We start from the raw sequence: 24869 nt of genomic DNA on the forward strand, positions 1-24869 counted from the left end.
CCCCAGGGATTGCCGTGGTCAAGTTGCAAACAAAAACTACCACTCATTGGAAGACAGGAGAGGAGTATTTCATTACAAAAGCAGTGAACAATTCAATTGTATCTACATTCAGTTAGCAAATAAAATTTGTTCAAATTGGTTGCTAATGGGACCCACTCTACTAACTGAGACTTTGTATAGAACTCATAGGGTAAGATGGCTTCCGGTAAAGAACCACCCTGTGCTTTTCTTAGGACTAAAAAGCTCAGGAAACTGGTGATGAATGAAAACCTTAGTCCCACTGGCACTGCAGGAGGGGCCAGGAGAGCAGCCACATCATAAACCACAGGGTGGGGTAGCCCATACAGCAGCAGTTTGAGCTGTAGTCAGGGGCAACTCAAACCCCCAGGGTGAGGCATTGTGAGGTGTGGGGCAGGGCACTGTGAGCCTCATGCTTGGGCTCCCACCTGGGCCAGTGAACTTCAGTCTGTAGGTGACTGCAGAAGGAGGAGGAGCTCCTTTTGTACTCTCTTCAGGCAGTTGTTGTGTCTCTCAGCGCTTGTTGGATTCACAACCTATTAAATTAGCCTGCTGTTCTTCACCCTCCCAAACAAGTCAACTCAGGGGAGGCGGCAGGGTGGGGGCCTTGGCCCGTGCCCCAGCTGGGGCTGGGCTGTGGCGTGGGCAGGTGAGCAGCAGCAAGACCATCTCTGCAAGTGCAGCATAGCCTCAGCCTAGGACAGTGGGAGTGCGTGGCCAACACTGTGAGCAGACGCACAGGTGGTGGCAGACAGTCCAATGGGGAGCATACTGACCTGTTGTGTGTGCCCCAAGGTCAGGCCCGAGTTGGAACAGCATGAGGGGTCAGAGTGTCCCTCTCAGTCTGAGGTCTGTGAGGCATCAGCTGAGGACACAATAGCAGCAGCACCCACGGCTGCTGCTGAAGAGCCTGCTGAACTGATTGTTGAAGCTGGTGAGGGCCTTCATGTGCACCACATCCATGACCGGGAGATGCCTGAAGGTAAGGAGGTGACGTTGCCATCTGCCCTGGCCACACCTCTGACTGCTGCTGTCTCCAAGGTTCCCTGGGGGAGATCACCTACCCTCAGCTCCTTTTTGCCTGTAGCCAGCTTTTCCAAGGCTGGCCAGGAGCAAAGGCTGGCTGTGCCCTGCGTTCCCATTCCCACAGCTTAGTCTTTCTCCACGGAGTCCAGTCAGTTTCTTTTCTCCTCCCCTCCCAAACACCTAGTTCTTGCTCCCTCATCTCATTCTCTCAGGCTGCCATGGGACCTTTTATTTATGGCTCTTCTTGTCTGTAGCTCTGTTTATTATTCTGTGGGACTTTGTTGAGGCTTCTTTGGAATATTCTCTTCCCTTTTTCAATCAAAACTCAAATATTCCAACTTTCCAGTACCCATCCCATTCTTTGTACCTATCCAGATGGTACCTAAGTGAAGGAACCAGGTAAGTGCCTAATTATTTCCTGTGTTAAAGTAGCTAAATCTCAGGACAATTCATACTGAAATATTTGGGGATTTCTTATTTAAAATCAGAATGAAGGTTGCCATGGGAGAGATGATAGGGTATTCTCAGTGGGTTGCTTAAAGTCACCTTAATAGGTGCTTAGTTTCTTTTAAGTGTAATTTGAACACAAAAGGAAAGAAAATGGAAGGTGCTTGAAATAATTCTGAAAGGTATGAAATGTCATGGCCAGGACTGCAGAAAAATGGGTATTTCCCCTCCAAAGTACTTTACCCATGATGCTCTGATTACTTTAAATTTCTTACTTTAACACAAAATGTGTCTCTAGATTTATTGTGGTGACTTAACAGACTTTATTTACCTTCTTATACTGAAAGGGGTTAGGGGATGGTTCAGGGTCAAAACTTTCAAAAGACATGAAATGTAAATGTAGACTTTTAATGTGTAAGATAAAGGTTGAAGGTTAGAATGCCAGATCTTGCCTGTGTAAAAGTGTTTGTTGTCATGGCTCCCCCTTTGTCCTTCCCTCCCTTGACAATAGTATCTTTTTCAAAGATGAGAAACTAAAGCTTAAGAAGCTGGAAGCCATCATCCACAGCAAACTAACACAGGAACAAAAACCATACACCACATGTTCTCTCTCATAAGTAGGAGTTGAACTATGAGATCACACGGACACAGGGAGGGGAACATCACATACTGGGTCCCTTCAGAGGGCAGGGTTAAGGGGACAGAGAGCATTAGGACAAATACCTAGTGCATGTGGGATTTAAAATCTCGATGATGCATTTATAGGTACAGCAAACCACCATGGCACATGTATAGGCATGTAACAAACCAGCATGTTCTGCACATGTTTCTCAGAACTTAAAGTTGAAAAAAAAAAAAAAAAACTTTAGTTGGGCTCTTTGTTTTTTTCAGAGGTAGAATAACTAAGATTCATGATGAGTGTGACTTTGTAACATACTCATACTTTGTACTATACTCACTTTTCAAGATGTTTAAGAATTTAGAATAAACAAATATGTGAGTTGATTATATTTTTATACACAAAACATGAAAATACTTGTGTAAACTTATACTCTGGTTGCTGGTGTAAGGAAAGCCTGTGAGTGATTTTACACACCAGTTCATAGATGGGTAGTGTTGGATGTGAGTCCAAAAAAGGCTCTTTATTGTCATTCTTTAGGATTAAAACACAGTTTCTGTATGTCTCATTTGTCCCTTTCCTAGCCAAAGGCCTGTATATGTTCTCCCTATATATTGCTAAAGAAGAAATAAAAACTTACAGATCTTACATGACTGTGGAAGATAGCTACTCAATGGAACTAAGGTTCTATGTTTTCAGAATGACATGGAAGTGACAGATATGCTAAATTTACTTTTTTAAACTTTTGACCTCCAGGATAAATGATATATTTTGCCTATAAAATAGACCTGTCTTTTAAAATGTACTGCCATCTTGTTTTATTCTATGCAGTTCATTTTACACAACTCAAAGGAGACATTTATCTCTTTATTTATTTATTTATTTAGGAGGGCCTCACTATGTTACTCATGCTGGACTCAAATTCCTGACCTAGACTTAAGGGATTTTCCCATCTCAGCCCTCTGAGTAGCTGGGACTACAGACATATGCCATCTTGCCTGGCTCCATCTTATGTCTATACATTCATTTCAATGGATAAGAATAAAAGCAGAAGTAGTGAAATGGCCTAAATACAGCGGTCGAAGAAACAAGTTGATAAACTGTTAAAAGTGATCACATCTTTTTTCTTTTCTCCCTCTATAGATATGGCTTTTGAGTCCAACCCTTCCTGCAATCCAGAGATAAGCACAATATTCCTGACAAAATCTCAAATGGATGGTGAGACACCATCGTTTTTCCACCCAGAAGAAGAGTGACAATTCTTCTTATTTGATCAAATGTATTCTAGAAAGTATTTAGACAAACTCATATTGCTTTAAATTTTTAAATTTTTCACATATTCATTTGTCTTATTTTAACATGTGATATACTTTCCTTTAATTGTTATTGTGTTAATGAAAACATGTAAACTTTTTATTTGTACAGTTTACCATCTTTTTATCAAAACAATTTGTCATGTGATGGAGGAGTTGTAGATTTATCTTTGTTTATAATTCTTTGTTTCTTTTCCCTTGCTCCAGAGAGTACATTTTAAAGTTGAATGATAGAACTTAGCTTCACCTTGGTTTCCATTTAAACAAATGAAAAAAAAAAAAACATAGTTATTCATCAACAAGGATTGAATCTGTGATTTTGGCCTCCTCTTCCACAGTCCTCTGACCACATGCATTTATCACATCCAAGTTTATGCTAACCAAAACTTTTATTAACCTTTTAGTTGATGTAATGTAAATTTAAACATGCCCTACTCCTGCTTATTTTCCTCAGTGTTATGTTAAATCCTTGTTTGTTTGCTAAAAAGCCAGGTTTTTCTGTTGATTTAAGCAGCAAGAATACAAGTGAGGACCTATAATCATATGTGAAGTGATGCAGCACAGTAAAATATGGGAGTTTGTAATCTTTGTTTTTGGTAGTTTGAGTAGACTTTGCCTGTCTTGAGTCAGTTATTTCTGGCTCGAATTTGTGTTCATTTATGCATTACTATAAAAAAATATCTAAGGCTGGGTCTTTTATAACAAAAAGAGGTTTAATTGGCTCATAGATCTTCAGGCTGTACATGAATGGCTTCAGCATTTGCTTCTGGTGAGGGCCTCCGCAAGCTTACAATCATGATGAAAGGCAAAGGGGAAGCAGGTGGCTCCACACTGTGAGAGGGTGGGGTGGGGGTAGGGGGAAGGTGCCACACTCTTTTAAACTACCAGAATGAGAATTTGCTTATTACCATGGGGATGGCACCAAGCTATTCATAAGAAATCCACCATTACCCAAATGCCTCCCACTAGGCCTTGTCTCCAACATTCAGGATCACGTTTTAACATGAGATTTCAAGGGGGAAATATCCAAACCATATCAGAATTGTTTTCCCAGTTCCTTCCAGAGCCATGGTCTTCTCACACATAGAGAGCATGGAAGGAGTTAAAAAAACAAAACAAAACAAAACAAAAAACTATTCAATGTCCCTCACTCTTTAGTGATGGCAATGTTTGCCTACAAGGCCCTTTCAGCAATAAAGGCGGAGGCAGTGTAGAAAACGAATTATGGCCTAGGTTGCTCTTGAAGCTTTTGTTATTCTGGCCTTTTTTTAGGAAAAAAAATGACTTTTTGTACTGCGGACACCATGTTCAATGAGCCTTATATGCTCATTTTAAAATTTAAACTTAAGATAGGTTACTTTCCTGTTGTGTAAAAACTCTTTTTTTGTTTTGTTTTGTTTTTAGTGACATATTAGTAGGTGACCACTAAGTGTGGCTCAAAATGCTTACTGGGATTCTGGTGCATCTAGAGATAGGTGCCTGGCCAGGAAGTAGTTCTTAGTGCTGTTAGCTCTTAAATTCTGATAAAAAAGTAAGCTATGTGTAAATGCAGAATGAGAAAATGCTAATGGATCATAGCTCATATATGCAACAGTTAAACTTTTTTCATAGCTAATTTTTTCATCTGGCCTCATTTTTTTGCCCTTTTCTTTTGTATACAAGGTTTCTTTCATTTGTATATAATAGAAACAAAAAGTAAACTAGTTCAAAAAGTAAAACTAAGTTTTTAGATTTTGTTTTATGAGATTTATCATGCCAGATACTTTAAATATAAATTGTTGAAAATAATTTTTTAAAATTGAATTTGTTCTCATTTTACTTAGGAGTGATCAGTAGGACGTTAACAACTACTTATATTTTATGGTATTTGTATTAGAAGTGACAAGTTTGTCCTTTTTTCATTCTTAGTAGAAGAAATAAGAAAAAGCAACTATACAAACCATGTAAGTAAACAGTCAAAAGTTAAAAAATTGATAGTTTGACATAAAAGTATGTCTCTCTTAATTACTTTAAATTATAATGAACACCCCGTGCTAATAGCATGGACTTCTTTTTGTGGATTTTCTAAATCGTTACATTTTCGTAAGTATCAAATGTATTCAGAAAAGTCTTCAGCTTAGTATGTCCACCTTTTAAGAATGTCTGACATTTTAGTTAAATTTCAATAGTCTGATTGTGGTATAAAGATCTTCCTTAAATATTTAGTCATATTTTTAATTTAGCTAAGTTAGTTGTCAGCACTGTCTACTGACTTTCTGGCATAGCAGGTGCAAGCATAGCTTCCTCACTACACCATGACCTTATGTTTCTCCCTCTGTTTCTTCCAATTGTAGCACAGTTTTTTATTAAATCTAATATTTACATGATTATGACTATGCAAATATTATTCACTGCTAAGTCATATGGTGTTTTCATTGTGCCTCTGCATTACACATTCCTTCATTTTTTCTCTGAAACAGTTCTGAAATCTGAACACTTCTGCACTTCTTCTGGATCATCTCTTTTTCCCTAGCCTGTGTTACTTTACCCAGCCAAATGCAATAAGTAGCCCTGGCTGGTCTGTTTGCTTTCATAACCATTATTTTTAGCATGAAGCTAATTTTCTGAGTATTCATTTGTCTGTTTTCTAACAGCCATTTTCCCCCCCAAGTGTTGTAGCATCTATCACATGCCTTTCCAAACTATTTTCCATCTGCTAAAACATATCTGTCCCATTTTTCTTTGTTGCGGGAGTGGGGCGACAACTTACTCTGGCCTTTTGTCATCCTAATTCAATATAGAGTGACTTTCCCTAGATATGCTCAATGTTTGCTTTTCTGATTCCTTTTGTACTGTCTCCTTAAAGTCTTTTGGGATCTCACATAACTGCCGTCCTGTCTGGGATCACCTGTGTCCTAGGTTCTATGTTTCCTTCTGTCCTGTTAACCTGGGCAGAGATGTTTAGAGATCTGTCCAGTCTTAAAATCTCTCCTTTTTGATAGAGACTAAACCTCAAGGTTGAATCTAAATTTTATGATTCTGAAGATATTCTACAATTGTGCTCTCTTTACAATGTTGTTCTTAAATCTATTATCATTGTGTGATACATTACTTGGTTTTTATATATCTGTAGAAACTTTTTAGGAGCTTCTGTCTGTCTGAGATCCTGAAATTTCATAATAACAGCTTGGTGGGACTCTTTATATTTTATTGAGGCTACTACGTCTGCAGACCATCTGTGCTTGATAATTTGTTTTACTTTCTCTGTTACTTTTTTACTGATAGTTTTGTTATTTATACACTAGGCTGCTTAGACCAGTATACCTGCATTAGTTTTTAATTTTTCCCCTTCTATTTTTCAGTTTATCTTATTATTATAGATGGAGTTTTTTTCATGAATGCCCAAAGTGTTAGAAATATTTAAGTTAATTAAGATTTATTTATTTTTAGCCTGGTCAACATAGCAAGATCTCGTCTCTACAAAAAGGTGAAATAACAAATTAGCCAGGCATGGTGGCATGTGCCTTCAGATTTACCTACTCAGGAGGCTAAGGTAGAGGATTGCTTCAGCTCAGGAGTTTGACACTGCAGTTAACTATCATTGCACCACTGCCCTCAGCCTGGGCAACAAAGTGAGACCCTGACTCAGAAAAAGAAAAAAAAGTTATTCTTTAAAAACGTATCTAAAATTTGTCCTGCCAAAAAGGAGAAAGAAAAACATAAACTTTAGTTTTCATTTTATTTTATGTTTGCTGGCAAAAATGCTGTAGTTGATTTATTTACATATTTTTATTCTCTAGGTTTTGGGGGGAACAGGTGGTTATGTGACTAAATTCTTTAGTGGTGATTTGTGAGATTTTGATGTACCCATCACTTGAGCAGTATCCATTGAACCCAATTTGTAGTCATTTATCCCTCATTCCACTGCCATTCTTTCTGCCATGTCCCCAAAGTCCATTGTATCATTCTTATGCCTTTGCATCTTCATAGCTTAGCTCCCAGGTATGAATGGAAACATACGATGTTTAGTTTCCCATTCCTGAGTTGCTTCACTTAGAATAATGCCTCCAGTTCCATCCAGGTTGCTGGGAATGCCACTAATTTATTCCTTCTTATTGGCTGAGTGGTGTTCTATCATATATATATATAATATATATATATATATATATTATATATTTATATATATATACATATATACATACACACACACACACACACATACATACATATATCACAATTTATCCACTTATTGATTGATGGGCATTTTGGCTGCTTCCATATTTTTATGATTGTAAATTGTATTGCTGCAAACATACATGTGCAAGTATTGTTTTTGTATAATGCTTTTTTTTCCTCTGGGTAGATATCCAGTAGCAGGATTGCAGGATTGCATGGTGGTTCTACTTTTAATTTCTTAAGGAATCTCCACACTGCTTTCCATAGTGGTTGCACTAGTTTCCATGGTTACCAGCAGTGTAGAGAAGTGTTTTCACTGCATCCACACTAACATCTATTATTTTTATATTTTTTGGTTATGACCATTCTTGTAAGGTAGTATGGCATTGTGGTTTTGATTTTCATTTTTCTGATCATTCATGATGTTGAGCATGTTTTCATATGTTGGTTGGCTATTGGCATATCTTCTTTTGAGGATTGTCTATTTATGTCCTTCATCTACTTTTTGATGGGATTGTTTTTTTCTCTTGTCAGTTTGTTTGATTTCCTTGTAGATTCTGTGTATTAGTTCTTCATCAGATGTAGAGATTGTGAAGATTTTCTCCCATTCTGTGGTTGTCTGTTTACTCTGCTGATTGTTCCTTTTTCTGTACAGAAGCTTTTTAATTAAGTCTTATTTGCTTAATATTTGTTTTTGTTGCATTTGCTTTTGGGTTCTTGGTTATGAAGTCTGCCTGAGCCAGTGTCTAGAAGGGTTTATCAAATGTTATCTTCTAGAATTTTTATGGTTTCTGGTCTTAGATTTATATTCTTTATCCATCTTGAGTTGATCTTTGTATAAGGTGAGAGTGGAGGATCCAGTTTCATTTCCTGCACGTAGCTTGCCAATTATTCCCGGCATTAAACCATATAGCGTTTAATTTCTTCAGGTTATGTTTTAGTTGGCTTTGTTGAAGATCAGTTGGCTGTAGGTATTTGGGTTTATTTCTGCATTCTCTATTCTGTTCCATTGGTGTATTTGCCTATTTTCATAACAGTACCATGCTGTTTTGGTGACTATGGCCTTATAGTATAGTCTGAAGTCAGGTAAAGTGATGGCTCTAGATTCGTTGGCTTTGCTTAGTATTGTTTTGACTAAGTGGGGTCTTGCTTTGTTCCATATGAATTTTACGATTCTTTTTTTTTTAGTTCTGTGAAGAATGATAATGGCATTTTGTTAGGAATTACATTGAATTTGTAGACTGCTTTTGGCAGTATGGTCATTTTTACAATATTTATTTAAGCCATGCATGAGAGTGGGATGTCTTTCTATTTGTTTGTGCTGTCCATGATTTCATTCAGCAATGTTTTATAGCTCTCATTGGTATATCTAAAAGATAATCCACCATGTTAAAGTAGGTTTCATAGCAGGGATACAGCGATGGTTTAACATATTCAAGTCAATTAATGTGATATATCACAGAAACAGAATTGAAAGCAAAAATCACATGATCATCTCAATAGATGAAGAAAAAGCATTTGACAAAATCCTCTTATGTTTAAAGGTTTAAAAAGCATTTGACAGCATCCTTTTATGATTAAAACTCTCAGCAAAATCGGCATACAAGGGACATACCTCAATGTAATAAAAGTCATTTATGACCAACCCACAGCCAACATAATACTGAGTGGTGAAAAGTTGAAATCATTACCCCTGAAAACTGGAACAAGACAAGGATGCTCACTTTCACCACTTCTATTCAACATAGTACTGGAAGACCTAGCCAGAGCAATCACACAAAAGAAGGAAATAAAGGGCATCCAGATCGGTAAATAGGAAGTCAGACTGTTTGCTGATAATATGAACGTATACATAGAAAACCCTGAAGACTCCTCCAAAAAGCTCCTAGAACTGATAAATGAATTCAGCAAAGTTTCATGATACAAAATTAATGTATGCAAAAGAGTAGGTCTGTTACACTCCAATAGCTACCAAGCTGAGAATCAAACTAAGAACCTCAACCCCTTTTACAATAGCTGAAAAATAAAGTAAAATACTTAAAAATACACCTAACCAAGGAGGTGATGGATCTCTACAAGGAAAACAACTTTAGTGGTTTTAATGGGTTAAAATGAGAGGAAGCAGGTACAATAGAAGAAGTCAGTGGGTGGGCACTGACATCCAAAGGGTACTGGACCTTTGATGGTCAGGCTTTAGTTCTGACTTATTAAATTACTAGGTATGATTATTTCCTAGTTTTTGTTATTATACCTTAAAACCACCAAGTAACCACTTCCATTTCTTGTTAAAGATCATAGCATTTCATACTCCGATTTATGCTGACTGAAGTTAGATGATTTGTTTCTATTTTGTGACTACCTTAAATAATACCTATAAAGAGTGAACTGTTAGTAGTGTTTTTGCTTTAATTAAATGTAGTAAGATGTATAATCTGAATGATAACTCAGTTAATTTGTCAAACACTTGTCGAACTTTCTGATTTATTCAAAATTCTATGCTCAGCAGCTGGATGTAGGAACAGTTAGGGCCCACTGTTACTTTTATGGAGAGGCATACTTTCTCATGAGGAGAATACTCTGCAAGAATTAATCTCTTGTAACAGTGGTAAATCTGACTCATTAGTGCACCAAAGAAAAACATGTTTTTGTGTGGCTGCTGGCAAACAGATCCAAAAGGGTAGATGGAGCCAAACTTGCTGAAACAAGGAAAGAGGACAGCAGTATTCTAGGCAGAGAGCAAGGGTATAGCAGGAAAATGCCTAGTGTGCAGCTCAAATGATTTATAGAATGAAATTGAGTTTTGAAATTAATGGCAAGTATTCTCTGAGAGTGTCATATGAGCCATGTCATGGCCATCTTATTTAAACATGAAGAGAAAGTTAAATTTTTTAAATTGTCATCTGTTTTCAGGGTGTGAGAGAATATTAAAGTGTTACTAATTTTATCCTCCACATAAGAAAACAGGGCTAGAGAAACCTATGGCTTCCTCACTTGTTGGTGGCCTAGCAACACTGGCACACAGAGTCTCTGAATCTGAAACACTTGTTTTGTCACCTGAAATAATACAATTAGGATTAGTAATTTAGTAAATGTATTAGTCTTGTATTCACTCAATAAAATGCTCTTCTACCATATTATTTAATACATTGCATTTTACTGTAGTAAATAAATAACAGAAATAGAAATTCTCAGCTATTTTATATCACTATAGAAAAAAACAATAAAATCTTATTTTAAACTTTTCTCAGTATTTATAAAGGGAATTCATAAAATCCTTGTTAGGTTTGATGACAGGTACCATATTAAGGGCAGCATTTTATAACTTGTATCTCAAACATCATCTCTGGAAGTTAAGAGTCTCCGATGAGTTCTCTATAGAGTGCACATGATACCACACTCAGGCAATTCATAGAGTGTAAAAAATATCCTAGTGCTTTGTCTTTTGACATTTTAACAATAAAAAAAATACACCTTGATAAGTTTAACTTACACTTCCCTTCCCCTTCAGGCATCTACTCGGCAATATAGTTCCTGTTCAGCCATTTTCCTCGATGACAGCACAGTCAGTCAGCCTCATCTTACAATGACACTAAAGTCGTGAGTACAACCGTAGTGCCAAGGGAATAATTTATTCAAAAATTATTTCATCCATTTCGTTGTCCTCTTCAGCAGTCATTTTAAAAAATTGAAGTCAACTATATATTAATATACAGATTCTAAATATTAAGTATCAATTTCTCTTTTAAAAAATCTTAGATGTCATAGTAGAAGGAAAAATCAGTTAGCAAATAAGCAATCCCAGGAAAGTATAGCTATTTTTTGGTGCCTTTATGACTTAAGACAATGTTGACTGCAATGAAAATAACCCTTTATTGGATTTTGCATGTGTGAAAAATTAGTTTTTCAATGCATTGCAGGCCTAAATCAATGTGTACTACTTTGGACATTAGTCTTGGAAGATGGAGCAGCTTTTTCTCCTCTGGCACCACAGTGTATCTGCATTTGAATTTCTCCCATTGTGCATGAGCACCTCATGGGCCACAAATATGCACTTTGAGAACACCCTAAGATGAAGTTTATTTTAAAAGGAACAACAACAAACACCACCACCAGCTCCATTGGGGCTGTCCAGTGTAAATCATTATCATCTCCTTGGGCCATGAGTGCTAATTTTTAGAACACAGCTTGGAAAGTGCTAATTTAGAATATTAATGTTTTTATCTTTAATTTTACTTTTGATTGAATAAATGCAAGTAGCTTATAAACAATTTTTTTTTTCAAATGTACTAGCCTTTTTAACTAATTCAATTGTCAGTAACTTTTACTTGAATTAAAAATGGTGGCCGGCTTCTGACTGGGAGACACCTCCCAGCAGGGGTTGACAGACATCTCATACAGGAGAGCTGGCAGCTGGTGGGTGCTCCTCTGGGATGAAGCTTCAAGAGGAAGGACAAGGCAGCAATCTTTGCTGTTCTACAGCCTCTGCCAGTAATACCCAGGCAAACAGGGTCTGGAGTGGACCTCCAGCAAACTCCAGCAGACCTGCAAAAAAGGCATCTGACTGTTAAAAGGAAAACTAACAAATACAAAGCAAAACATCAATGTCAACAAAAAAGACACCCATACAAAAACCTCATCCAAAAGTCATCAGCATCAAAGATTAAAGGTAGATAAATCCATGAAGATGAGGAAAAGCCAGTGCAAAAATACTGAAAATTCCAAAATTCAGAGTGCTTCTTCTTGAGACTCCAATGGATGGAGAGAGAATGAATTTGATGAATGAAAGAAATAGGCTTCAGTAGGTGGATAGTAATGAACTCCTCTGAGCTAAAGGAGCATGTTTTAACCCAATGCAAGGAAGCTAAGAACCTTGCTAAAAGATTACAGGAACTGGACCAGAACAATCAGTTTAGAGAAGAATATAAATGACCTGATGGAGTAGAAAAGCATAGCATGAGAACTTCGTGAAGCATCAATAACTGAATCAAGCAGAAGAAATGATATCAGAGATTGAAGACCATCCTAATGAAATAAAGTGTAAAGACAAGATTAGGGGAAAAAGAATGTATGAACAAACAAAGCTTACAAGAAATATGGGACTGTGTAAAAAGACCAAACCTATATTTGATTGGTATACCTGAGAATGATGGGGAGAATGGAACCACGCTGGAAAACACATTTCAGGTTAATATCCAGGAGAATTTCCCCAACCTAGCAAGATAGGCCAACATTCAAATTCAGGAAATAAAGAGAACACCACTAAGATACTCCTTGAGAAGAGCAACTCAAAGACACGTAATTGTCAAATTCACCATGGTTGAAACCAAGGAAAAAATGTTAAGGGCTGCCAGAGACAAAGGTCAGGTTTTCTACAAAGGGTAGTCCATCAGACTAACAGCGGATTTCTCTGCAAAAACTCTACAAGCCAGAAGAGAGTGGGGGTGAATATACAACATTTTTTTTTCTTTTTTACACTGTCATAGAGTATCTTCTAAACACCAGCTATGGAGCAAGCTGGGTATGAAGTGGGTGCCTCTTCCTCAATATTCTTAAAGAAAAGAGTTTTCAACCCAGAATTTCATCTCCAGCCAAACTTAGCTTCATAAGCGAAGGAGAAATAAAATACCTTACAGACAAACAAATACTGAGGGATTTTGTCATGACTAGGCCTGCCTTACAAAAGAGTTACTGAAGGAAGCACTAAATATTGAAAGAAAAAATTGGTACCAGCCACTGCAAAAACATAGCAAAATACAAAGACAAATGACACTATGAAGAAACCGCATCAACTAATTTGCTAAATAACCAGCTAGCATCTTAATGACAGGATCATATTCACACACAACAATATTAACTTTAAACTTAAATGGGCTAAATGCCCCAGTTAAAAGACACAGACTGACAAACTGGATAAAGAGTCAAGACCCATTGGTGTGCTGTATTTAGGAGACCCATCTCCTGTGCAAAGACACATATAGGCTCAAAATAAAGGAATGAAAGAATATTTACCCAGCAAATGGAAAGCAAAAAAGCAGGTTTGTAATTCTCACTGATAAAACAGACATTAAACCAACAGAGATCAAAAAAGAAAAGGGCATTACATAATGGCAAGGGGATCAGTGCAACAAGAAGAGCTAACTATCCTAAATATATATGCATCTAATACTGGAGCAACCAGATTCATAAGCAAGTTCTTAGAGAGATACAAAGAGACTTAGACTCCCACACAATAATAGTGGGAGACTTTAACACCCCACTGTCAATATTAGATCAATGAGACAGAAAATTAACAAGAATATTCATGACTTGAACTAGCGCTGGACCAAGCAGACCTAATAGACATCTACAGAACTCTCCACCCCAAGTCAACAGAACATACATTCTTTTCAGCACCACATAATTGGAAGTAAAACACTCTTCAGCAAATGCAAAAGAATGGAAATCATAACAGCCTCTCAGTCTGTTCTTTTGCATTTGCTGAGGAGTGTTTTACTTCCAATTATGTGGTCCATTTTAGAATAAGTGCTATGTGAAAAAATAGAAAAAAAAGAAAAGAAAAAGAAACTCAAAACCATACAACTACACAGAAACTGAATTACCTGGTTCCTAAATGACTGCTTGGTAAATAACAAAATTAAGGCAGAAATAAATAAGTTCTTAGAAACCAGTGGAAACAAAGACACAATGTACCCGAATCTCTGGGACACAGCTAAAGCAGTATTCAGAGGGAAATTTGTAGCACTAAATGCCCAGATCAGAAAGTGGAAAAGATCTAACATCAACACCCTAAGATTACCATTAAAACAACTAGAGATGCAAAAGCAAACAAATTCAAAAGCTAGCAGAAGGCAAGAAACAACTAAGATCAGAGCAGAACTGAAGGAGATGGAGGCACAAAAAACCTTCAAAAAATTAGTGAATCCAGGAACTAGAGTTTGGAAAAGATTAACAAAATAGACCACTAGCCAGACTGTTAAAGGAGAAAAGAGAGAAGAATCAAATAGACACACTAAAAAATGCTAAAGAGGATATCACCACTGATCCCACAGAAATGCAAACTATGATCAGAGAATGCTATAAACACCTCTAAGCAAATCAACTTGAAAATCTAGAAGAAATGGATAAATTTTTAGACACATACATTCTCCTAAAAATAAACCAGGAAAAGTCGAATCCCTGAATAGACCAGTAACAAGTTCTAAGATTGAGGCAGTAATTAATAGCCACCAACCATAAAAAGCCCAGGAACAGATGGATTCACAGCTGAAAAATAGGGATGGCTGTGAGGCCTCTTTATGTGAAGAAAAGCATCCCAGAAGATTCTGATTTTCACCCCAACTCAATTATTCCAAACTTTGCGGCACATTTAAATCACTGGGAAATTTAACAACAACTTTGATGCCCAAAGTCATCCCCAAAGCTGATTTAAATTGCAATGTTTTATGTTGAAAATGAGGCAGTTATTAAAGCCCCTCAGGTGATTTTAATGTGCAGCAAGGTTTGAGAGCCACTGCTTAATTTGAGTTTAGGACAAGAAAGTGCTCCTATTTGGTAGGACCTTGGGCAAGTCAGTTTTAAGGTTTGTTCTCTTGATCTGTAAAATGAGTATTGGATTAAATGTGATGTAAGGTCGTTGGTCCTTTCCAGCATATAACTTCAAATTCTCTGATTTTAAAATTATTTCAGAGATGAAAGCTACTTGAAGGACTATAGACATATTCATCTTAAGTGCTAATGTTACAGGCTTTTTAAAAAGTGCTAATATTATAGACCTATTACTAAAATTGAGATTTGCCTTCCCTCAGTTATTTTGAGCCTCATTCTAGATGCGAAGGGTAAATACAAGCACATAGCTTACATAAGAGAGCCTCTTGCTTTTTGTAGAACCTCATTTTCTGAAACACAGCATCAGTGGGTAACGTAGGAATACAGTTACATATATCTGAAGAGCTGTATCTGTTCATAAATATTTCAGTTAAACTAATTTAATATAGGTGAAGGTACCTGTCATTCATATTACACTGTGTCATATTACATCGCCTTGTTAGCACTGCTTATTTTAGGATAACTGTGCTTATCATTGATTTCCTGCGTGCTTATGTTTACTAATATATCTTTTAATAATTATGCAAAAGTGATTTCCAATAATTTTATTTGTTATAAAGCACTTTCATTATGTATTTGTAGGGAAATAATACAAATTGGGTGGGTAGGAGATAGTAAACTAACTAAAATGCAGGGCCTATCATCTTTTTTTTGAAACAGATTCTCACCCAGGCTGGAGTGCAATGGCATGATCTCAGCTCACTGCAACCTCCACCTCCTGGGTTCAAGCAATTCTCCTGCCTCAGCCTCCTGAGTAGCTGGGTTTACGGGCACCTACCACCATTCCTGGCTAATATTTTTATATTTTTAGTACAGACAGTTTCACTATGTTGACCAGGCTGGCCTCGAACTCGTTACCTCATGACCTGCCCACCTTGGCCTTGCAAAGTGCTAGAATTACAGGCATGAGCCACCTCACCCATCCTGGGTCTAACATATTAAAAAAGAAACCACTACTGTATGGATTAAGTTTAAACATGCGGGCATATAGACATAAATCGCATGAGGCTGAATGCGGTGGCTCATGCCTGTAATCCTGGCACTTTGGGAGGCTGAGACAGGTGGATCACTTGAGGCCAGTAGTTTGAGACCAACTTGACCATCATGGCAAAATCCCATCCCTACTAAAAATTAACTGGGTGTAGTGGTGCAAACCTGTAGTTCCAACTACTTGGAAGGCTGAGGCATGAGAATTGCCTGTACCCAGGAGGCAGAAGTTGTGGTGAGCCAAGAATGAGCCATTGTACTCCATTCTGGGCAACAGAGAGACTCTGGGTCAAAAAATAAATAAATAAAATAAAGTGCATGGGACAAAAGGTAGGTAGAAGGGCATATAACAGGGAAATATGTTATTATTTATATATTATAATCATCAACAGAAAAAATGTCTTCTAAGAGCATACTGCCTTGCATTTTGCTAACAGCCAAGAAATGAAAATAAGAAAGTGCCCTTATGGTACTGTTCTGAGCTAGAAGATTTTAATTTCAGGGCCACTAGGAGAGTTTCCTCTGCACCTTTTTTGAAAAATGTCTTCAGGCCTAACAAATGATAACATCTATTGTTATGAATTTTTTTTCTTCCACAGCGTGACCTTAGCGATATATTATCATATCAAGCAAAGGTGAGTGTTTAAAATCCTGTCTTGTTATTCTGGCTAATTACTTTGCAAGCAATCAAGCTCAGTGTTAGGTCACAGCTCTAGACATCATAAGCTATATTGTGCCTACTAAAATATTGAAGAAAATTATTTGTGTTTTCTTTGATCCTTAAGCCTCTTTTGATTCTTAAATGACTGAGAATCCTGAGTATGTTTTTATATTGATTATATTGGTATTAAATGTGATAGAAATATAAAATTGAGATTTTTTTTCAAAATCTATTTTTAGTTTAGATTTCACAGCTTTACCACTGTTGATATCATGAGCTAGATAATGTTTTGTCCTGAGGACCATCCTGTGCATTGCAGAAAGTTTAGCAGCATTGATGACCTCTGTCAGTAGTAATCTATGACCCAGGTTGTGACAGCAGAAAATATTCCTGAGAGTAATATTGTTAACATAAATTTTTTGATGAAAAAATAACTTTTCTACAACAAAGTCTTCAGTAAAAGTGTGTCATGTATTTATATTATTGAAAATCTCTAATGTTGGGCTTAATAAAAGATAGCTGGATTCCCTAGCTCATTTTTTTGCAAATTGCTTTAAAAAAGCAAAAAGATAACCTAGTCTTATGAAAATGTATAGTTGGTAAAAGGTGTATTTTTAAAGCTTTCAGACAGCTGTGGGTATTCTTTAATACAAAATCAAAACTTCACAAGTGCTAGTTTCTTAAATTAAAGTGGCATTTTACATATTAATTTATTCCATTAGCACTCATCGATCTTTCTTAAACAGTAAATGGATCTTTCCACCCATATTTGCATTTATAATATTATGCATTAATTATTTGGAAAATATTGGTTTATGTTTTATTGTATCAAAAATCACTTTTTTAGTTTAACCACCAATCTTATTTTAAAACATTTAAAAATATTGAGAGCGTGTCAATATTTTATATTATAGTAGAAGAAACAAGTTTTTCAAAGTCCTCAGGAAAGCTTAAATTTTATCACTGGGAACAAATACTTTCCTTGTGACATGAGTGACACATTTCCTTGTGAATGAGAACACCCTAACTTTATTTATTTTTGAGAATGATAGTTGTACTTTTTTTAAGACCTAGTGTCACTCTGTCACTTGACTGAAATGGATTGGCATAATCTCAGCTCAAGGAGTCCTCTCACCTCAGGCTCCTGAGTAGCTGGCACCACAAATGTGTGGCACCACACCTGGCTATTTTTTTTGTGTGTGTGACTTTGGTAGAGACAGGGTTTTGCCATGTTGCCCAGGCTGGTCTTGAACTCCTGAAGGAGTTTAGCTGCAGTGCTAAACTCCCAAAGTGCTGGAATTTTACAGACATGAGCCACTGCACTGGGCCAGTTGTACTTTTAAATAAAACTGATGTTCTATGAAAAAAATGATTGTTCAGTTCACAATTAAATCATGAATTTTTTTTAACACAATCATAGTGCAGTCAACAGAAGTGCTTCTTGTTAACTTTCCACTTACTCAGAATACTAAAGAGAAATGTCAAGATTTAATAACACCATTTTTACTGCTTCATTAAAGACACTCTTAAGTAATTCAGCCTATCTTCTTTAAATGTAAGGAAGAGTAGAGAATAGCATGCCTACTGGTGTAATTTTGTACCACTTCTTTGATTTATGCTGAGAAACCAGCAGTTTTACCAAATTTTGCTTTTATACAATTATGGCAAGTGTCTATGAAAAAACAGGCAATATCTTTACAATTTTTAAAAGTGTTTTCTTTTTTTTTTTTTTATCAGCTTTCTCGGGTTGAATTAGTATGGTTATCAGAACAGTGTTGACCTCTTAGGACTTCTGGAAAACCGTTATTGGGGATCCCCAGAGGTCCATAGAGCACATTTGGTGAACCACTGGTTTATCACACAGGCACAATGCATTAGTTTTAAGAAGTTTAAAGTAGTCAAAGATTGGCTTCTTTTAAAATAAAAAGGCAGATGAGTTTTTAATTCAAACTACTGAAAATAAATAAATACATCATGAGAGTATACGAAAGAGAACTAAAGAGAAAGAAAGCTAGCAACCTGAATCACATTTACATTTATTAAAGTTCTGAGGAGTTTATTGCCACCACCACTGCTTTGTAAAATGTTCTCATGTTTCAGTGTGTGGTTGGAAGAGTGAAAATACGTTTGGCTTATTGCCATTGCCTGTTAGGGAGGGTCCGTTCTTATAGGCAGTTCTGACTGGTTATCATATAAAAGACTTTCCAGTACAGGACATGATGTGCTGAGTAAGAAGAGGTCGGGAAAAACTCTGCAGGTCAGGGTCCAGGAGAATAATTTGTAAAAACTGTTTGCTTTGGTGCAGTAAACACCAAAGCACATAGGAGTCATTATTTTACAAAACAGGTATGTAATAAGATACTAACAATTTTTGAAGTAATGCATATTCTTATCTTATAGAGATGGAGATAGATCTTTGGGCATATTTGATGAAGAGTTACATCCATTTACAGTAAGTGTCACTTTTTTTTTTTTTTTTTTTGAGATGGAGTTTTCCTCTTGTCTAGGCTGGAGTGCGATGGTGCCATCTTGGCTTACTGCAGCCTCTGCCTCCTGGGTTCAAGCAATTCTCCTGCATCAGACTCCCAAGTAGCTGGGATTACAGGTGCTGGCCACCGTGCCTGGCTAATTTTGTATTTTCGTAGCGATGGGGTTTCACCATGTTGGGCAGGCTGGTTTCAAATTCCGGACCTCGGCCTCCCAAAGTGCTAAGATTACAGGAATGAGCCACTGTGCCTGGCCCAGCAAGTGTCACTTTTGGTGAAGTTGTATTTTCATCAGAGACTTTTATCTGTTTCATGCCAAAGTCAAAGGCATCTTTCTTTAAGTCTCAATCCCTATTTCATGTTACATCTAGTCATCTTATTTCAAGTGTTATAAAAAGAACATGCTGGAATAAGATCTGATCTGCAGCTCTGTTTAATTAGTGAGCTAGTGTGAGTAAATATACTATCCAAGTAACACAAATTCTATCTTTTAAAAAGATAATTGTCAATAGCATCAAGCAGTATAAGAATCTGTAAATACTTTTAACACAGAAGCATATTTATGAAGATATTTTAAAAACTTAAGTTTTAATAAATTTTACATGGTGTGAAAATTTAAAAATGTACTTCCTCAGGTACTTAATAGCCACATGTGGCTAGTGATTATTGTATTTAACAGCATAGGCTTAGATCCTCCTGGTTACAGAAAACTATTTTCTCAAAGTTCATTGCAGAGAAGAATGGCAGATGGTCAGTAAGACATTAAAGCCTAAAAGTGGCTTACATTTGGATAGATTTATGTGGGGGAAACAGCAAAAATGAACAAACATTTTCTGAGCTTAAGCTCATATTATTTTTAAGTGAATGTTGATGAGTATTAAATCATTATGGTATTTTAAGATCCTACTGCTCATATTATAAAGACTAAAAGATATCTCTCCAATCGGAATTATTGTAAGTGATACACGGGCACAAATGTGAACACTGCTGTCTTAAGAGTACTTCGGATTTTTTCTTCAATGGATACTTACATTGAGTCCTTTCTTCTTTCAGCAAGAAGAGCTTCTGGAGGAATACTTGCTGTATGATCCTGAACACAAAGTGATTTTCAAATTTGTTAATACTCTGTTTAAAGCTGCAAGGCTAACAGCTGAATTTGCAATCGTGAGTCTGGTAAGATATTTTCTATTTATAAAGCATCGTTAGCAATTGGTCTTGTAAACAGGGTGGTATGGTCATGTTTTTAAATAACAGTAAGTTTCTGAAATTATCTCAAAATGTTAAGAGAAACTTACGAAAGCAAATATACATTGAGTTGAATCATAATTTTGGCTCAAAATGTCTCAATTGCTTTTCTAATCACAGAACAATTGCTGTTAAAGACAGCAGGAGGGATTTCTGATTTCTCCCCCTACACTTCAGTGCACACATGCACACACGGTGCACACACATCCAGGGCATGTGGAGGACTTGGAATGAGGAGTAGTAACAAAACCATCCAGTTGATGGGAAGGAATAGATGCCAGTATAGGCCTAAGCTGAGTCCCAGGCTATTTCCCCAGGCAATTCTGATACATGCTGTGATTGTGAGCTGCTGCCCAAAATTCATTGTTCCTTGGATGATGAGTGTTAATCCACCCCTGCAGATCACCTGTGCCTGCTCATGATGTTGCCCAGGAATGTGGTTCCAGTAGTACTTGGACACAGGCTTTGCTAGTTGGTCTACCAAGTCATAGCTGTGTCACTACATTTACATCATCCCAACAGAATTTTTTTGATGAAACTATTATTTTAAATAATAAATTCTGTTCAGATTGTTAAAATTAGTCTTATTCCTCCCCACAGCACACCTATAGAGTAACGTCAACTTCATGGCCAGGAAGGAAAAAATACTTAGACCAGTACTTCTTTAGCATCCAGTTAGAGTCTAGAGGAGAAGGCTCCTGCTGTACGCTTGAATCAAAGCCCTCAGTGGGCACTGGACCAAATACAGGCCTTCTAGAGGAGCTGCAAATCATTTGGAACTCTTGGCTTGTGCTGGAGAGAAGCAGGAGTGGTGCTTCCAGATACAGAGAGATAGGTGACATAGGAAGGAAAGCTGGATTGTAAAAGGGAGAGTTTTGTACATGGGCTAAGCTCAATGTGCCTTTGAGAGAGCAGAGAGGCAGAGTCTAGTCATCATTGGGATATACAGGACTAGAGCATGAATCTGATGTATAGTTACAGAATAAAGAGCAACAGTGGCTGTTTAAATACCAAGAAAGTGTGTAGAATGAAATTGGACAAGCCAGGCCTGGTGGTTTCATGCCTTTAGTCCTAGCTATTTGGGAGGCTGAGGTGAGGAATTACTTTAGCCCAGCAGTTTAAATCCAGCCTTGGCCAGAGGATGAGACCCTGTATTTTAAGAAAAGAAAAAATAAGGTCAGGTACAGTATCTCATGCCTGTAATCCCAGCATTTTGGGAGGCCAAGTTGAAAGAATTGCTTGACTGTGGGAGTTCAAGACCAGACTGGGCAGTAAAGTGAGACCCATTTCTACCAAAAAAAAAAAAAAATCAAGAAATTAGCTGGACATGGTAGCACATGCCTGTGGCCTCAGGTCCATGGCAGGGTGAGGCAGGAAGATCACTTTAGCCCAGGAGGTGGAAGCTGCAGTGACCCGTATTTATGCCACTGTACTCTAGCCTGGGCAACAGAGTGAGACCCTGTCTCAAAAACAGATAAAATGGATGGAAAATAGGTCAGTAAGGACTGTTATCATTTAAGGAACAAGCCTCCAGAAGAATGGCTTCTAGAGTGGGAGGAGGAAAAGCAGAAGAGGATAAAAAAGGTGAAAGGGTTCAAAATAGGAGAGGCTGTGGTCACAGTGCTGAATGCTGCCAAGCGGTGACTTAATTCATGAACACTCACTGGATGCTGACTCTGTGCTGCTCTTCTAAGTGCTGGGGTAGAGGAGAGGACAGGTGGAACACAGTTCTTGTTTTTACGAGCTTGTGTTCTAGGTGGATTGAACTTAAGTATTTTTTTAGGTAGTATGAAACAGCAGGAAGAGAAAGCAGGATAAAGGAACACAGGGTGATTGGGGGCTATTTGAGGTAGAATGGTAAGAGGAGTCTCTCTAGAGAGCTGACATTTGAACAGACCCAACTAAAGGAATGACAGGAAAGAGTGCTGAAATTACAGGAAGCAGGATGACTGCCAAGACAGACAGAAACATGTTTCATGTGTGTTTGAGGAACAAACAGCAAGGTGCCCATCATGGTCAGAGTGAAGAATGAGGGAAACAGTAGAGAGGAGGCCCCATGGGCAGTGCCATAGCTCACAGGGCCTTTTGGCTTGCAGGCCATAGGAAGAAGTTAAGGTTTTGCTCCAGTTTGATGGGAAACTCGTGGTAGATCTTAGGCAAGGGAGTGCCATGCTCTAAATGAAGAGGCTATGCTGGCTGCTTTGGGGACAGTAGGCCATAGCTGGGAGGCAGAGTGGAGGCTGAGAAGAGAGTTAAGAAACCTCTAGGGTAGTACAGGTGAGCATTGACAGACTGTGGTTCACCATGAAGCCAGGCAGACTACCAGTGAAGGTAGAAATGACAGGCAGGGCACACAGATTGGAGCAGTGGAAGTGAAATGCAGGTATTTGGCCCCAGCATCTAGGCAAATGGAAATGTATGAGGAGCTCCAGTTTATCAGTGTGAAGGCACCAGAAATAAGTGCCTATTGGCAAAAGGAACCCTGGGAGAGTCATGTCAGGGGCAGGCAGCGTAGGTGAAGGAGAGATGGAAGATGAACTGGCATGAGGTTATGGTGTTGTGCTCACCAGTGAGAGGACATAGTTGGAGAGCAGTGAGGAGTGGGATGGGGACAAAGGAAACACAATTTGGGAGAAATCTCTGGTAGAGAGGAAGAAAATCTTCAGAAAGAGGTGACTGTGGGAACAGTATTCTGCAAAAGTGAGATGGGGTCAACTGCACTGAAGGAAGAGTTGACATCAGTGGGAATAAAGAATTTTTCTCAAACTCACCTAGATGGGCATGTGGCATGGATGAGTGTCAGCAGGTCAGCAGCTTAGCAGGAAAGGGGATGGGAAGTTGAAGCCTTGCCATGTTTCAGTGCTCTCTGATTCCTATGCAGTTGAACCCAGGGAGGGAGATTCATTCTTGAAATACTTGAGACCGCAGTTTGGTAGAAAGGGAGCAGAATCTTTAAAACATGTCATGTTCAAGAGCCATGTGTTTTTGAAAACATACTTGAATTTGGCAGGTCAGATCTGGCAATGTTTTCCAAACGGATAACCTGCATACAAGAAATAAACTCACCTTTTTTTAAAAAAATAAAGTTTAAACCTTTTGTTAAGATGTAAAGAGTTCAAGTAGCTCATGGACATACTGTTCTGCAGAGCAGCCTCTCAGGTAACAACACCTCACAGCTCACCTTTAATCTTCACTCAGCTGTTCACTTTCCCCAATTCTTTGTGGGACAAATGTTTGATAGATGTAAAGTAGTTCATGAAATTGTCTCACAAACTGCTGGGCAGCAGGTTTAGAGGAATCCCAGGGATACAGAGATTGGCAGCTTTTTCCACGTTAAAACCAACAGAATTGTTTAAGTTGCAGATGATGTATGACATAATAAATTTGTATGAACTGATCATGAAGATGTGAAAAATAGGGGCTGTGAGAAGGACTCTCCTTTATACATGTGTGTTTCTTATCAAGTGAGCAAATGCATATGTGCAATGTTTTACAACCCCACAGACTTGTGTCTGCCATGCTGCTCTGCACAGCAGCCACCGGGAGGCTCTCTTGACCAGCAGTTTTTTAAGCTAGTGCCCCAGAAGGGTGAGTTTTTGTGATAAGGTTAATATTTGCCATCACATAGGTTTTACATATTCAAGTTTGATACACTTCTAAAATTCCCATCTGCCTATCAGCTAGATGTGAGATATTATATGTGTTAGGCACTTGAGGATTTATTGAGCAACCTTAATCCACACTGGGCATGTGTGTGTGCTGCCTCTTATAAGTGTGAAGGTGACAACACTGCCTCTTTCTATGATGCTTTTGGCTGAGATGTACAGTCATTCTTGTGACCAAAATTCGGCTGTAAATTTCTGTAGGCAGAGTAGGTAGCAGAAGTATCTGACCTCTGATTGTGATATGGCCGCTTGCCTGGCTGATCAAGTCAAGTCTCTGTAGAACATAAGAATAAAAGGCACTTACTTTCTGGTCAAGACCACAAGGAATCTGTCATTCATAAGAGTTCTTATCACAGCACTTAAATGGAGCTAAATCAAAGGCCAGTGTTTGCTATGTTTTGCAGATTTACATAGAAAGACTTGGAAGTTATGTTTCTATTGACATTTGTCCAACCAACTGGAGGAGGATTTTCCTGGGAGCCATTCTTACTGCCTCCAAGGCTTGGAGTGATGCACCTTTGTGCAATGAGGACTACTGCAGGCTCTTTGACAATGTTACAGTTGAAGAAATGTGAGTTTGTATGGTTTTTGTGAACTTTCTTTCCTTTCTTTCTTCCTTCCTTTTTTTTTTTTTTGAGATGG

General features: G+C 37.8%; 1 protein-coding gene across 1 annotated transcript in view; it reads left to right on the forward strand.

Annotated features, from left to right (window-relative positions):
• Positions 1 to 777: 777 nt before the first annotated feature.
• The window catches only part of LOC108297892 (cyclin-Y-like protein 2), a gene marked incomplete at its 3' end in the record, with an annotated part of 33793 nt that continues 9701 nt past the window's right edge, over positions 778 to 24869 (forward strand). The window contains exons 1-9 of the mRNA XM_037735601.1: positions 778 to 1000; positions 3254 to 3328; positions 5128 to 5135; positions 7052 to 7065; positions 11059 to 11177; positions 16771 to 16809; positions 19234 to 19287; positions 20375 to 20490; positions 24632 to 24798. Coding sequence (XP_037591529.1) covers positions 778 to 1000; positions 3254 to 3328; positions 5128 to 5135; positions 7052 to 7065; positions 11059 to 11177; positions 16771 to 16809; positions 19234 to 19287; positions 20375 to 20490; positions 24632 to 24798 — 815 coding nt within the window. The remainder of the gene's footprint in view (positions 1001 to 3253; positions 3329 to 5127; positions 5136 to 7051; positions 7066 to 11058; positions 11178 to 16770; positions 16810 to 19233; positions 19288 to 20374; positions 20491 to 24631; positions 24799 to 24869) is intronic.

The sequence above is a fragment of the Cebus imitator genome, unplaced genomic scaffold (genome assembly GCF_001604975.1).
Source record: "Cebus imitator isolate Cc_AM_T3 unplaced genomic scaffold, Cebus_imitator-1.0 Scaffold857, whole genome shotgun sequence".
Classification (NCBI taxonomy): Eukaryota; Metazoa; Chordata; class Mammalia; order Primates; family Cebidae; genus Cebus; species Cebus imitator.